Below are 17,149 nucleotides of genomic sequence, written 5' to 3'. Positions count from 1 at the left end.
GATCTCTGAACGTACCCTTCTTCTAAGTCTTTACTGATGCAATTATGTTTTGCATTTATCCACTGACTTCCTCTTTATCCTGTTGAATCCCTGATTATACATTCATATACACTGTTTCATTGAACTTCATCTCAATTCTAGGGTTGGTGATGACTATTGCAATATCATCCCTATTTTATGTATGAGAAATCAGAGGCCTCAAGTGGGTAGGAAACTTCCCCAGAGTTACAGAGCTAGTGAGGAATGGAATAGGGATTCAAATAACCAGCCCTGTGGTCTTTCCATTGCAAAACTACCTGCCTTCTAAAGCCCCACATATGACTGTTAAGAGAATTCAATAAGCCAATGCAAGTAAAATGGATTTTAGCTTCAAAGCAGCATACAAATATTTTCTTATTGTTATTATTAGTTCAATAATAGAGTTTTTTACTCAACATGAATGTCCCAGCCTACCCCTAGTCCTGATCTCCCCATCTGGCCAAAATGTAGTATGTGTTCTACACTCACACATATGTTGATAAAGAGAAACTATCTGATATGAGTTCTGTCTTATCATAAGTCACTTCTTCTCTCTGTTCCTCAGTTTCCCATATGTGAAAAGAGGGGATTAACCTAGATGATCTCTTAAGTGCCTATGCAGCTCTGATAGTCTATTCCACCTTTAATAAATATTCCAGGGTCTTTGATCTAGGGGCCCTCAAGTCCTGTTCTTCTGTGGATACTTGTTATCAAGAACTCAAAGCTGAATTTTTTTCTCACCAAAAATGGCCGATCTAAGATGCGCTTCTCGGGAACATGAAACAGGCTTTCAATTGAGGTCCATCTTTTTCTTCGAATCTGTGCTGGGGCAGCTTTTTTGTGATCATCCTGAATTTCTGCTTGTGAGCACACTACTTGCTTGAATTTCTTTTTTAAGGAAGCTTTTTGGGCCACCAGCCAGTGGCTTTTACCTATAAAAGTCAAAGAAATGAGAAGGAAGTGAGAGAAATAACAAAAAGAAGAAATTGAGGGAAGGAAGGAAGAAAAGAAAGAAGAGGAAAAGGGGGAAAAAGGGAAGGAAGAGGAGAAGTTAGGAGAGATACAGCATAAAGATAGTATTCATTTTCTTTCTACATGTCTCACAAAGGTACATATATTTATTTAGATAACCCAGAAAGTTGGAAGGGATTCCAGGTCTCCTGTCTGAACTCCCATGTAGCACTCTCTTGTAAAACATTAGGACGACGATCATCCAATTTCTTCTGTATATATACCTCTAGGGATGGTGACCTCGCTTCCTCCTCAGGCACAAAAATCTTCAGACTTGTGGCCTGGTCATTTGCACAGCTCTAAGGAAAATCAGGGCATGAGCTGATGGAGGTGAAGATGGAGATTACCACTTCTTTTTAAGGACCTAACTCCATCCTGTCATTTTAAATTATTCCAAAGCAGGATGTTCCTCTACAAGAAACTCAGAGTTAGGAAAGAACATATCATAGGGTCCAATCTTTACCTGAAGCATGACCCTCTAAAAATCCAGGAAGAGGGATATCTTAATTAACAAGTGTCTCACTATATCAAAAGGCCACTTATTTTACTGAAACAGCTAGCTCTAGTAGAAAGCTTTTCTTTATATTAAGCCAATATTATCTTTTCTATAACTTCTAGTCAATGGTTCAAGCTATGCTTTTGGAACCTACCCAGAATATTTCTTTTCCAGAGAAATGAAGGGTCTCTTTTACTTGGCAAATTAACAGCATTATCAGGATAAAGGCAGATTGGTGTCTTCTCTTAACCTCAGTTTTCTTCTCTGTAACATTAGCTTGTTGGGCCACATAATCTCTTCAAGTCACATGAAATGGTGATATGAGAACTATCAACAGCTATATGAAAGAAAACTCATCTGTGGTTCTTCCAGTTTTTATCATTTTATTAATGATTTGAATTGGATCCCTTACCACATTTCTATAATTTGTTATTATCAAAGACCATTCTTCACTCTTTTGTGAGGTGAAGATGTCCAGAATCTTGTCCCATATGATTTTACAAATAAATTTATATTAGCATAGAGACAGGGATATAGTGGATCTTTTAATAAATACCTGTTGACTTGATAACTTAGTTTTTCCAGAGATCCACTCAGCTGAGTTGGTAATCTAGATTTTTTGGCTGTGTATAAATAATAGTGATTGTTTTATATCAATTTAAATTTCTTAGGAAATGATAATATTGCTAATGATCAGCCCTTAATCCATTTCCCATTTTTCAGTCTTAATAGTTTACTTAAGAGATTCAAGTCAGCTGTTTTAATTGTACACCAAATCATCTTTTTCACTCTCCTAATCAGTACCAGTTAATTATCAGAAATAGAAAGACATGGGTGAAATAGTCCTTACCCCCAAGAAACCTAACATTTATGTTGGGGATATTGACATAATGTAAGCTGTAATATATATAAGACAATTTGAGGAGGAAGGACAGTACCAACTAAAGAGATTGGGAAAGATTTGATGTAGAAAACGGTGGTTGAATAAACTAGGCATTCTAAGAGTTGGGGATAAAGAAGTGACTTCCAGGTGTAAGGAAAGTGATGAGATGGGAGATGGAGTGTCCTTTGTGCAGAACAAGTTCTGACTCTCTTCTTAAAGTAAGTATTCTTTAAGACTTGTGAAGTCCATAAATCTGTGGCCTTTTTTGCTTCTTAATATTGAAGATTAGTTAATAAGCCTGCTCCTTAATCCTCCCTTATGCTCTTCTTTGTACTAATATCATCAAGTATTAAGTATATGCCAATGTCATTTAGAAAGTCTTAATGAATTCTTTGGACACTTTCTTATATTTCTCATTTTCTGCATGGATGTTGGCATATATATGTGACAATTCTCTTTCTGGTGGTCTTTTTGTTCAAACTCATTATGAATACTGCAAGGAAAATGGTCAGATGTTTCAAGAAATGGCATTTCTTGTTCCTTATTTGCCTTTCCAAGGAGAACCTCTAAGCCATCTATTAAGGACTGTTAAGGACTTTCCTGAATTTGTCTTTTTGAGATACCATATTTCTGAGAAATTCAGGAAAGATTTCTCAGAAACACTGGACCCAGAGTATGTAGGAAGTCTGGAGCGTGTCAAGAATGAAGTCCCTTCAACTGGTATAATTTATTGTTTGGCCAATCTGAACTCCCTGTGTGTCTTTGGAAGTCAAGACAGACAACAGTTAGTCTGGACTGAATAACTGCTTGTACAGATGGGATCCATGTAGAGAAGTAGAGACCATCCTATCTTTATGATCTAGCAATTCCCAAGGGAAAAGAATATGGCATTTGTCATCATTATACTTCTTCCCTTCAGGAGGGGGGGGTTGTCCTTTTCCCACCTTTACTGCATCTTTCTCCCTCCCATGCCATACCCCTTTAGGTGGAGATTTCTAATATTTCTTTCCTTTGTTCTGCTGTTATAAAAATGCAAACTTCCATATGGATTATCCTATATGCATGTTCATTTCTCTGGTAACAAACCTAGTTTTCATATAAATTTCATAAAGTTGTGATTGCCTATTGACACATATTTCTTATTTAGATGCATCTTCCTTTTGCAGCTAGGTGACACAATGGATGGAGTACTGACTGGGCCTAAAATCAGTAAAATTCAACTTCCTAAGTGCAAATCTGTCCTCAGATACTAACTAGCTGTGTAATCCTATTTGCCTCAATTTCCTCATTTATAAAGTGATCTGGAGAACAAAATGGCAAACCATTCTAGTATTTCTGCAAAGAAAACCCCAAATGGGGTCACAGAGAATTGGACACAACTGAAAAATGACTTAACAACTTCCTTTGCCTTATGATTTTATTTTAAAAGATCTGGACAAGCAAATAAATGAAAGAGGAAAAAGAGATAAAGAAGCCAGAAGACTGACCCCGATAAGACCCGAGTTGAATCCTGCTCCTTTTTTGATTCCTTCCTTCCTCCCTCCCTCTATTCCTCCTTTTATTTCTTCCTTCTGTGTCTTAGCTAAAACCAGAGTTTGAATTCTACTTCTTTTTATTTCCTTTCTTTCCTTCCTTCCTTTTATGAGGCAACTGGAGTTAAGTTGACTTGCCTTCCTTCCTGTCTCTCTCCCTCCCTTCTTCCCTTCTTTTTTCTTTCTTTTCTTCTTTCCTTTTCTGACCCAGCTAAGACCTGAGTTTGAATCCTACTCCTTTTTCTTTCTTCCTTCCTTTTTTTTTTCTCTGACCCAGCTAGGACCTGAGTTTGAATCCTATTCCTTTTTCTTCCTTCCTTCTTTCCTTCTTTTCCTTCCTTCCCTTCTTTCTTTTCTTTCCTCCTTCCTTCCCTTCCTTTTATGAGGCAACTGGAGTTACCCAGGGTCACACAGCTAGCAAGTGTCTGAGGCTGAATTTGAACTCAGTTCATCCTGACTTCAGGGCCAGTGTTCTGTCCTTTGTGCCATCTAACTGCCCCAGAAGCCTACTTATGATGCAATATAACTGCAGGATCCTGGGCAAATCAGAAAATTAGATTCTGAGCCAGGATGCTAACCCTCAGCTGCAATTAATTCCTGCTGTTGCGAATAGAAGTTAAATCACGCCAATGCTAGCTTTTTGAACACGGAGGACGTTCTGTTCCTTCATAAACTTAGGCAGCCATACATTGCAACACTGAGCATCTAGCTATATTGTGCTGGAGAATAATAGCTGTGGAGGGGGGAAGGCTTTCTGACAGGCATGCTTCCGTGTAATGCCAGTGAGCTGTGAAGACTTCCTGGTCCTCCAAACCTTGAAGCTCTGATGCTCAGCCAACTTGAAAGCCATTCTGCCCTCTCTGTTCCTGAGCTTGCAACACCGTGTCAGTAAAATAGTTCCAAAGATAAAGACAAATGAGGGCTCACCCTCCTGGCACTGCAGGAGCTGGAGGAGCTGGTTTTGAAAAACAGGTGATGAAGTGCCTGCTGCCCATTGCCTTTTTGTTTACCTACTATTCAGTCTTTTGTTCTTTTGTCTTACTGTGAGGTCTCTTGTTTATTTCTGGTTGGTCTGATGGAGAATCAGAGAAAAATGGGGGCTTGTAAGCAGTGATTTTGAATAGATAGTGAGCCCTAAAAGGTTTTAGCATGAATGTAGGAATATGGTACTAAATAAGCCCAACCTGTGCCTATGCATTGCCCTCTTATTGGCTTAAAAATTTTCAGAATATTTGAGCATTTTCAAAATATTTGAATACTTTCACCCTGGACTTGGTGGTCATGACAGTGATGATAATTCAGAGGGAGAGGAGACAGAGAAGCAATACAGTTCTAATTATGGGATAGGCAAGAGCCCTTGACTGAAGAGAGGGGAGATATTGGGACTTGTGCAGATATGTATACAGGCCTAAATTCCCTTTTTTCCTCCATTACAATAAAAGCTAGTGATGTAAAGAAAGGCAACTACAGCCCCCTTTCTCAAGAAGCGTATCTTTTAATCAGGGAGAGAGATCATATAAAAATAAAGGTGTAGCAAGGGGTGTCATGTGTGGTGGATGCTTTCTTTTATCAGTGTGGATTATGTATGTCCACATGGTCTGTTTAGATATAGTTTGCAGAGAGGCAAAAATAGACATCTCTCGCATCTTTTCCCCTTATCCTTTTCTAAGGGAGACTTTGATTCCTGCCAGGAAAGAAAATAAAGATTGGGGCCTTACAACTTTACTCAGGGCAGGATACTGAGCTAGAAATAGCTATCTGCTCCCATAAATATTATTAGTCTAGGAGCTGTCATTTTTAGATTCAAACTATAGTCCCTGATAGCTATTTTCAATGGGGAAGGAAGGCCCCAAGCTTTGTATCCAAGATTAATTTCCTTCCCACAAAAGGCCAGTTCCTCAATGAACATACATAGCCAATCAACCAATTATCCATGCTGATGGCAAAACAGAAATCAGAGAAAGTATACATATGAGAAAATATACCAAACATTATGGACTAAAGGAGTTCTCTCCTTCAAGAGGAAGTATCTCAGCTCAACTGAGAGAATGAGGAAGGGGGGAAAGAAGACGACAATTTGGAATGGGGATAGGGAGAGAAAGACAGAGACAGAGAGACACAGAGAGACAGAGATATACATAGGGTGAAGAGAACGAGAGCAGGAGAAGACAGAGACAAAGACAGAGAGAGAGATGGAGACAGAGACAGAGACAGAAATAAGAGAGGGAGATAAAGAAAAAGACAGAGCCAGATAGAGGCAGAGACATAGATAGAAACAGAGACAGAAAGAGATAGAGACAGAGACAGAGTAACCCAGATCTTATCTAAAAAGAAAAATTTGCAAAGTCTCTAGTATTGCAACCTGGCAATGGGACATAACTTTATGTTAACTTCCCCAGGGTTTCTCTCTTTTCCCAGTGACCTCAAGAGAATTTGGAATACTCAGCTTCAATCCTGAAACTGAAAACCAGAAAAATTTAGAAGCTCCCTTTTTTCCTGCTCTCACCAACTCCAGCTGCCCGCCCCCCCAGCAACAAATGTGGGACATTAACCACTTAATCCCCAACAAAGAGATTCACATAAAAAATAGGCCCTTGAGCTGGATTACAAAGGCAAATATAAGATATATGCAGATTATACAGAAGGCAGTATCAGAAGGAAGGTACCAGCAGTCAAGGAGACTAGGACTTTTTTGCAGAAGGTAGCATTTGAGCTGAGTGTGGAAGTAAGGGATTCTAATAGATGAAGGTGAGGAGAGATTGCATTCTAGGAGAGGAAAAGTCAAGGCAAAGGCACAGAGATAGGAAATGGGATGTCCTATGTGAGGAACATATAGTTCAGTATATATATAGATCAGTATATATATAGATCGGTATAGATGGATCATATGGAGAAGAAGATAGTATAATAAGACTGGAAAGCCAGGAAAGGGTCAAATTGTAAGGAGCTTTGAATGCCAATATACATATACATTCAAATGTCAAACATAGTTATACACTATCCAATTTGATATTTGAAAATCAAATATACAAGTATGGCAGATAATATGAAAAAAATCTGATAAAGTTAGTAAGTCAACTATAACTTTAATATGATGGCCAAAAAAACTAATTCAAACTTAGAACGCATCAAGAGAAGTGTAAGGTCCATAATACATAATCTTGTACATCTCTGCCCTTGGTCAGACTCTATCTGTGGTATCTATTTACTTGTAGGGCCACATTTTAGGAAGGACATTGACAAGTTAAAGCCTATCCAAAGGAAAGTATATAAGATGTGGAATATATGGAAACCATCTCACCCTAGGAAGGGAAGAATAAAGGATAATTTTACAGAAAATGATTGATACTGGTTAATTCTTCCACATTTACATTACATTTATAGTGCTTTACTTTTTACTTTACATTTTACATTTATGTTGGAAGATGAATTATATTTATTAGAGTTGAATTCAAGAGGGTAGAACTAATATTAGGGAGGAGAAGCTGCAAGGGAGCAATTTCTGACTCAATAGGTGGAAAAAGTCAAAACTACAATTGCCCCAAATAGTCTGCTTTAAGTGATAGTCTGCCTCCTACCAAAGGAACCCTTCATACAAAGGTAGATTACTTGTCTGGAAGGCAATTTAATTGATTGCATGGATTTAATATTAAGGTATAAATTGCACTAAATACCCTCTGAGTATCCTTCAAACTGTGAGATTCTGGGATTGATCCTTATAGTGACCTTGTGACACTGTGATTAAAAGGGATGGATAAGGATTGGTGATCTACTGACAATGGGGAATAGGACAGAGAGAAGAGGGAATCTTTATAACTTAGAATTTTCTATGGCTAAGGAATTATTATTACCTTCATTTCTTGACCTGAATATATTTCTAGCTGGAAAGCAGTTGGTGAGATAATGACATCCATCATCTACTTTATATAGTCCTGATCCTGACATCCTGTCAAAAGGTTTCCTAGGAAGTAAAGCAAGGAAGAAATGAAACAAAAAACACACTGAACCATTATTATTACCACAAAAAATGAATTGAAGTGAGGAAGTGTAAAGTGGAAGGGCATGAGGCTTTGAGGTTAGAAGGCTTGATTTTGAGTCTCTTTTACAACAGCTAATAACTATATTGCAGATATAATATTTGTATATTATGTATTATATAATTATATATGTATAACATAATATTATATTATATTACATTATAATCAGCAAGCATTAAGCACCAACCACCTACCAGGTATGTGCTAAATGCTTAGGCATACAAAGGCAAAAATTGAAACAATCTTTACTCTCAAGTCACTTAATCTTTTTTAAAGAGATAGCTAAGTGGCTAAGTGGAATAGAGATGACTTGGAAGAACTAATTTCAAATTCAGCCTCTCAGACATACTACCTGTATGACCTTAAGTGAGGCACTTCACTTGTTTGCCTCAATTTCTTCAACTATAAAATGAGGATAATAATGGTACCTACTTCCTAGAGTTATAGTGAGGAACAAATGAGATAATATATATCAATGACTATGTAAACCTGAAGGTACTAAATAAATGCCAGTTACCATTATTATTTCCTCACAGGGCTCTTGTAGGGGGAAAAAAAAGCACACTGTAAACCTTGAAGAGTCATAGAAATGTGAACTCTTATTAAAAGTAACACTAATAACCATTATTATTCACGTTGCCTTTAGGAAAAGCATATGGCGGTGGAAAGAACACAAGCAAAAGGTATGGTTCTGTCACTTAGCTATGTAACCAAATTAGTGTGTAACCAAATAGATCTGGGAATCATCTGCAGAAACACAATAGTTGAACTCATGAAAACTGATGAATTAGCAAAGTGACATAGAGAGGAAAAATAGAAGAGAACCCTGACAGGGTCTTGTAGAGCAGCCAGTTAGTGGCAAGACATAAATGAAGGGACAGTGAAGAAGACTGAGAAATAGTTGGATAGCAGGAGAACCAGGAGAATGGTGTCAGGAAAACTTAAAGAGAAGAAAGCATTAAAGGAAGAGTTGATCAACAGTATCATAGGCTGCCGAAAGGTTTTTTTTTGTTTGTTTGTTTTTTAAAGAGGACTACAGATTGAGTTGGCAATTAAGAGATCATGGGAGAAAGTTAATTTCCTCTAAAGGCAAATGTCACTCAGAAGAGTTTTTAGGATTTATGGTCTTCCCCCATCCTGACAGAAATTTTCCCGCACTTCTTACCCCTTCTTTGTTTCTAAAAGGTATTTAAGAAGTTGGGTTTCTCCCATTCATTGCTGGAGGCTGGCTGCTGCATGCAGCATGCTGGATTCTTTGAGATGACAGTCTCCTCCAGTCCTGGGACCAACATGGAGTCCTTGGTCCCAGTATATCTTTATCTCTGTCTAACTGGATAATTTGAGACAAGAGTCCTGTCCAGTCAATTATGCTCTCCAATTAATAAAATAATAAAAAAAGCTCTCTAATCTCTCTCCTGCCTCAGTTTCTCTGGCATTACAAGACCATATAATATGATCGGATCAGACTTACACCAGATATTTAAGGGCTAACTCAATATTAGGAAAACCATAAGGATAATTGAACATATTAGTAACAAAGTCAACAAAAATTGTAGATTATTTTAGTAGATGCTGAATTATTTTTTGATGAAACAAAATACTTATTCCTCTTCAAAACATTAGAAATCACAGGAATAAATTGAGCATTCCTTAAAATGATAAATTGTATTTATTTAAAACCAGGAGCAAGCATTATTTATAATGGAGATGTTGAGATTGGGAAAGGGGATCCTAAAAGTTTGGGGTCCCAGACTAGGGTCGCAGGTGTCTCAAAAGAATGTGCAGACTTGAACCCGTCTCCTAGTCAAGGGGCAAAGTTTATTGTAAGTAATGCCAATTCAAAGCTAGCTGGAATTCTAAGAGAATTCAGCAGAGAAACAGAAGCAAGGAGAGACATTTATCCAGTTTTCTAGCATTGATATGCTAATTCTATGACTCATAGGTAGGAAGGAATTTGGTTCTCATTGTCTAGATTATCAGTCAGACTACTATGTCAGGAGTTTGATCTGTGAAAGCTTCCTGAGACCAGAAGCTATCCCACTAAGGAATGGTCAGAATCAGACAGATTGAGCATGGGAGTTTCCAAAGCCAGATGATTTAGGACTACTGACATTATTGTTAGAACAGAAGCTCCCCAAGGTGAGGAGACTCCAAAACCACTGTTATATTTCCCTAGAAGGTATACGACGTCAGAGATAAATTAGAAGCTTTTCTAATTTATAGCATTAAGACAAAAAGAGAGAGAGAGAGAGAGAGAGAGAGAGAGAGAGAGAGAGAGAGAGAGAGAGAAGAGAAAAAAAGAGAGAAGAGGACAGGAGAAGAGAGGAGAGGAGAGAAAGAAAGAACAGAAAAAATAATCATTGAGAAAGAGGCAATCATATTTCCTTTATTTTGAGAACTCTAGAAAATCAATTAAAAAAAAAAAACAACTTCAGCAAAATCTTAAAATTAAAAAAAATCCATACAGATCATCTTCATTTCTGTATATTAATATCAAAATACAGCAGGAAAAGAAAGAAATTTCACTTAAATTCACTGCCAAGACATACATACAAAAACATAAGCACACAATATTTGAATACAATTACAAGACATTTTTCATACAAATAAAGACAGATCTTAATAATTGGAGAAATAGTCATTGTTCTTAGATAAGATTGGACTAATATAATAGAAATAAAAATACTACCTAAATTATTTTACTTATTTAGTGCTATAGCAATTAGACCTCCAAAGAATTATGATATAAGATTGAAAAAATAAGTATGAATTCATTGTAGGGCTTCTTAAACTTTTTCCATTCATGACCCTTTTTCATACAAAAATTTTTATGCAAACCCAAGTATATAGATGTAATACCTCAGTTTCCCTGAATTGTTTTGACTCAATTTCCCTGAATTATTATGCCCTGAGCGGAATTGTTGTAGCCACCCTCCTCCTTCCTTGCCCCACTGGGACTGTGAGAATTGGGGCTTCAAAGCTCTGGCTACTCTCACATTCCAAAGAGTCATAAAACTCCAGATGGCTTATCTCAAATGCTTGGGTATCTCTTGTCTCAGACTTCTGTCTCTTGCTCAACTTTCTTATCTTGGCCCCTAATCTGTCAGGACTAAGTCATGGTCCTTCCTGAAATCATGACTTACCCAGTGTTCTGCCCTCCTTGCCTTTGTTTCCCTGATAGCTGGAGTCCTATAAAAGTCTCTGGAATTACTTTCTGGGTGCCGGATGCTTTGAGACAAGAGTCCCATTTGGCCGGTTGATGGGCTAGTCCAAATTCTCCATTATTAAAATATTAAAAACCTAATCTCTGTCTTGTCTCAATTTGTCCAGCATAACATAGGTATATAAAATAGATATACAAAGCAAACATTTACTGAAAATAAATCATAATTTCTTAACACCCCACATTGTTACACAATCCCATATGGGGTCTTACTACATGTGTTTATTACAATGGTAGGCATTGCTAAACATGGAAAATAAAAAGGCCAAGACAGTCCCTGTCCTCAAGTCAGGGGAGACAAGACAGAGAGATACAAAGAAAAGTATATACAAGTTAAATAAAAGAAAACAAACAGAGATTATATTAGGCCCTGGATAGTAGGCCATATCCCACCTTCCCATGTTGGGTCCTGGATAGCAGGCCATACACCTCCCTCCCCTTTTTCATTTGTGCAATTAGACTTAGGAAAACTGAGTTAAAAAGAAAATTTTAAACCTTGAGTTTCCTACTTCCCTTCATATACTACTGCAATATAATGAAGGATAGAAAAGAAATATAGTCTCCAGGTGCTTACCTTTCTGACCTCATCCCTGTCCAAAAACTACTTTGGGAATAGAATTCTTGTCAAGGACAAAGACACCAAGTTATGTTACCTAGCCTTCCTCCCCTGTCTGACAGGGCCTGAGTCAAAACCCCAGGTTAATAATGCCAAGGTAACTCCTCTCTCTTTGATAACAACAGCTGCAAAAGCCAATTGCATTCTTAGCTTGCTGTATTCTGCTTGCAAACTCCATATAAATTCTGCGCTTCAGTTTCTCTGTACCCAATGCTTTGGAAACATATTCCCTTTCAGTCAGCTAGCTTAAATTCTCCACATTAAAGAATAAAACCAAAAAAACTCACCTCAGTTTCTCTGGTATTATAATTAGAAACTGGACCTAAGAGGAGGTATGAAAAGCTTTGCAGTGGAAGGTGAGTTATTTATTAGCACTTAAAGGAAGCCAGGGAAGTCAGCAGTCAGAGCTGAAGACAGAGGGAGAACATTCCAGGTAGGGAAGAAAGCAAAAGAAAATGCCCAAAATGAGAAATGGAGTGTCTTGTTTGTGGAACAGGCAGGAAGGCAGTGTACTAAATGGAAGATTATGTTAGGGAGTAAGATATTAGTAGACTGGAAAGATAGGAGAGGACGAGGTTATAGAGGACTTTGAAAACTTATTGAGTGTTGTGATTAGGTGAGCTTTAGGAAAATCCTTTTAGTGGCTAAATGGAGGATGGGTTGAATTGGGGAGAGATTTGAGGCAGGATGACCTGCAGCAGGATGATACTGCAACAGTATCAGAAGAGAGGAGGTGACAAATTGAATAAGAGATGATGCAAAGGTGATGTTGACATAGGGTGGCTGGAGGAAGAGACAATGAGGAGCTGAAGATGCTGCTTAGTAAGTGGGAAGATGATATTGCCCTCTAAGGTAATAGGGAAGGTACAAGGCAAAGGAAGATTTGGAGGAAAGATGAATTCTATTAAGTTTAAGATATCTATTGGACACCTAGATTGAGATGTCTGAAAGGCATCTAAAGACATGAGATTGCAAGTCAGCAGAGAATAGATTTAAGCAGATTTAAGAATTATCAGTATATAGATCTAGCTTTTCAACCTTGAGGTGCTTCAGGCCAATTCCAATGGACTTGTGTTGAAGAGAGTAACCTGCATCCAGAGAGAGTATTATGGGGACTGAATGTGGATCACAACATAGTATTTTCACCTTTTTTTGTGTTTTTTCTTTCTCATTTTTTTTTTCCTTTTTGATCTGATTTTCTTGTGCAGCTTGATAAATGTGGAAATATGTGTAGAAGAATTGCACATGTTAACATCTATTGAATTACTTGCTTTCTAGGGGAGGAAGGTAAGGGGAAGGGAGGGAGAAAAGCATGGAATACAGGGTTTTGCAAGGGTGAAGGCTGAAAACTATCTTTGCATGTATTTTGAAAATTGAAAGCTATTATTAAAAAAAGAAGTATCAGTATAGAGATTAAATCCATGGAAATTGATGAGGTCATCAAGTAAATTAGCAAAGTGGGAGAAGAGAAAGGAGTTTAGGACAAAACCCTAAAGGACAACCAGGATTAAAAGGGATATATGAACGAATGAAATGGGATGGAATACTATTATACTATAAAAATAGAGAGGGTTCCAGAAAAGCCTGGAAAGACGTGCATGACTTGATGAAGCAAAATGAAGTGAGCAAGAGAATAGTTTATATAACAACAGTAATATGGTGAAGACATTCAACTATGAAAAACTTGGAAATTCTGATCAGCACAATAATCATATTGTGATTATATAATTGAATCATCATTCCAAAGAATTCATGCATGATGAAATATTCTATCTACCTGCAGATAGAAAATGGATATATGCAGAATGCAAATTAAAGTGCATTTTCTCTTGTTTTTTTTTTTTTTTTTTTTTGTATATGAGCAATGCAGGGATTTATTCTGCACAACTATAGGTTTAGTTTTTCTTGCTATAACGGGCAGAGGAGGGGTGAAAAAAGGTGAGAATTCAGAATTGAAAATAAAATTTAATTTTAAAGAAAGTGCCCTTGATTAGGAACCAGAATTTAGCACAGATTGTACTACTTACCTTTTGTGTGACCTTGAATAAAACCCCTTGACTTCTCTGTGTCTTAGTTTCCTCATCTAGAAATAGAGATTAATAATATTCCTTAGCTTGGCATTCATTGTTTTTGACTTGTTTTTAAATTATCTTTTTTTTTCTTATTCTTAACTTGGCAAACCTTGATAAACATGAACAGTTACAGAAAAAAAAAAAAAGGATCACATAAAAAACCCTCTATCTCAATTACCTAGAACTTGGATTTCTTTTAAAATTTATGTATTATATTCTACTTATCAGTTCTAAAGAAGTCCTGCTTGTCTTTGTCTCTTTAATCTATCCCTATTTTTATACTAATTTAAAAATCATTTTTAAAAAATGTCACAATGACCCACTTTTCTCTTTTCTTATTCTTTTTCTGGGCAGCATTATTTTCATTATTCCCTTCTCTTTCCCAAATTCCCTCCCCGTTCCCATAAAAACAAAACAAAAAAACTTTTAACTAAATAAGCCCAGACAAGCAAATAGGATCTACACATTGGCCACATCCAAAAATCTGTTTCTATAATGCACTTTCCTTGGATTCATCAATGGTTCTTTTGACTCATAGTCTATTACTGCCTTGATGAGAATTTTTGGGAATTTCCTATTTGTTTTTCTTTATAATGTTGTAGCTATTGCATATAACACTTTTGCCTACTCTTCAGTTTGAACCATGTGCAGATATCCTCTCCTTTCTCCTGAGGGAAAATATGGAAATTTCAATATGCAGAGATATCAATTGCCTGGCTAAATCTTCTCACCCATGTTGGTTGCTGTACTGGAGTCTATGACATGAAGTTCTAAGCCTGCTAGAAGAAGAAATGCTCTTGCATGAAGTCTCCCTTACAGATAGCTCTTGAGAAGAGGTATCCCTATTCAATTGTCAAATTGATCTTAAAGTACAAATATGATCATGTCACCTCACTCAATTCAGTCAACTCCAGTGGCTCTCTATTGCTTCCAAGATCAAATATAAAATCTTCTATTTGGCCTATAAAGTGCTCTATAACTTCACCTAATTTTCCAGTCTTACATCTCATTCTTCCCCAACTTCTTCTCTAGCCTCAACATATTCTAGGATCCAGTGACAGAGGCCTCCTTATCTTTTTACTGAACTATCTCCAAGGATAGTCATTGCCTAGAACTTTCTTTCTCCTTCTTCTAGCTTCCTTTAAACCTCAGCTAAAGCTTTCTCATCTGTAAGACTTTTCTTATCACCCTTAATGGTAGTGTCTTCTGAAGCTATGTGGATTATTTCCAAATTATCCTGCATATATCTTGTATGTAATGATTTGCATTTTCTCTTCCCAATAAAGAGTATAAGCTTCTCAAGAATAGCATAGTTCTTGGCATATAATAGGTGCTTAAATAAATGCTAGATGACTGATGATTGACTACAGTATTTTTGATTCTTTATTGCATTTTTTTGTGTGGGAGTAAACTATTTAATATCTGATTCATATTTTATTTTTACCTTTTATATTATTACCTTTTTGACTTTTCTCCCTTCTTTGGGGAAATCCTAGACTAGAGGTCAAAGGCAATATTTTGTTATTAGCAACTTTATCCAGGAAGCTGAGATGGAGAAGAGGAACCAGTGAATGTGTAGACCTCAAAGGCAGGTAGAAGACAGTTAGTGGGGCAGATTACTAGCCCATGTGATCTCAGCAGAGTGGAGCCTATTTGCCACTCTGCTACATATGTCTTCTCATTTCACTCTGCCTTAATTCATATCAGTCTTTCCAAGTTCCTCTGAGTCCATCCCTTTTGACATTTCTTCCAACATATTTTTATATCACATTTATACCATACATTTAAAATTTATTCAGTCATTTCCCATTTGATGGGTGCCCACTTTGCTTCCAAGTTTTTGCTGCAATGAAAAGTCCTACTATAAAAATTTTGTATGTATGGATAATTTCCCTCTTTTTTTCATCTCAGTGTGGCATTAGCAGTGGCATGACTTGGCCAAAAAAAAAGTATAGTTTAGTGATTTAGAGGGTATAATTCCAAACTATTTTCCAGAGTGGTTGAATCAATTTACAGCTCCATTGAAATGCCTGTCTTTCTATAATCTCTCCAGCAATTGTCACTTTTCTGCCTTTTGTCATCTTTGCAAAATGATGGTGTGAAGCAAAACTTCAGATTTAAGAAAAATTTTTGTTGATATTTTTAGCAAAGACTGACAAACAGCATTTCTATAAACAAAAGAAAATAGAAAAGAGGATTATATATGAAACCCTGACAACTTCTCCAACCATGTTGAAGTTTACTACTTTTCATTTGATGGGTGCCTACTTTCCTTTCAGTTCTTTGTCACAGTTAAAAGTTCTACTATAAAAAAAATTTGTGTGTATTGATGATTTCTCTCTGATTTCTTTGTAATATTAGTAGTGGCCTCTAGGTCAAAAGGTAAGTATAAATTTGGGGGTACAATAGTGGTTATACTACTTCTGCTCTAGTCAAACTGATTTAAAGTACTCAAATTTATTTTATACTTTCCCACCTCTGAGACTTTGCTCATGCCTCTGAGACTTCCCCAACCTCTATCCCTGCTTATCAAAATCCATCTTCCATGACTTAATCAAAATATCCTCTTCTTTATGAACACAGTTGCCAGTGTTTGATAAACACAAGAATACAAACCACTGGGGGAAGGGTTTCTTTTTTTTAAAAAAGAACTGCTCAGAAAACTGGAAAACAGATGGGAAGAGATTAGGCTTAGACCAGCAAGTTATATTATATGCCACAACAAAGTTTCAAATGAATAGGTAACTTAAATATAAAAGTTCATATAAAAATTATAGGATAATGAAAAGAGATACCATTCACCACTATGGCCATGAATAGCAGGGAGGAATTCTTAAACAAAAAGGGATATATAGATTCATAAAAGAAAAAAATGGCAATTTTAACTACATAATATTTTAAAACTTTTATATGTTCAAAATCAATATAGAAATTATTAAAGAAAAAATCTTTATATCCACCATCTTAGACAAATTACTGTCTCTCTGGATATTAGTTTCTTTATCCATGAAATGAGATAGACAGGATGGCATCTGATGTCCATTCAGGTGCCATGGATTATGATAAAAGTATAATATCCATAACATATAATCAATTGATATAAATATACCAAACCAAGAGACACTCTTCAATGTGAGCATCAACTATAGCCACAACAAGAATATTGTTGAGGAGATCTCAGAGTGCAAGCCTATGGGTTGAGTAGCTCTGGCTTGCTAAGAAAAATTCAGATTGGTTAGGGAAGGGTGGTGCATCATGAAC

The 17,149-nt window shown here is 36.6% G+C and overlaps 1 protein-coding gene across 3 annotated transcripts in view; it reads right to left on the bottom strand.

Moving 5' to 3' along the window:
- XRRA1 (X-ray radiation resistance associated 1) overlaps positions 1-17,149 on the bottom strand; it is a 122,644-nt gene that overhangs the window by 88,085 nt on the left and 17,410 nt on the right. For all 3 annotated transcript variants that reach the window (XR_004233244.1, XM_031961397.1, XM_031961398.1), the window contains 3 exons: positions 13,844-13,899; positions 7,792-7,901; positions 760-950 (listed from right to left, as the gene is read on the bottom strand). Coding sequence is in view for 2 of the 3 variants with exons in the window: in XM_031961397.1 (XP_031817257.1) it covers positions 760-950; positions 7,792-7,901; positions 13,844-13,899 (357 nt within the window). In the remaining variant the exon portion in view is untranslated. The remainder of the gene's footprint in view (positions 1-759; positions 951-7,791; positions 7,902-13,843; positions 13,900-17,149) is intronic.

This window comes from Sarcophilus harrisii, chromosome 3 (genome assembly GCF_902635505.1).
Source record: "Sarcophilus harrisii chromosome 3, mSarHar1.11, whole genome shotgun sequence".
In the NCBI taxonomy this organism is placed as follows: Eukaryota; Metazoa; Chordata; class Mammalia; order Dasyuromorphia; family Dasyuridae; genus Sarcophilus; species Sarcophilus harrisii.
Note: the sequence above shows the minus strand (reverse complement) of the source record. Positions and strands in the feature narration are given on the sequence as shown.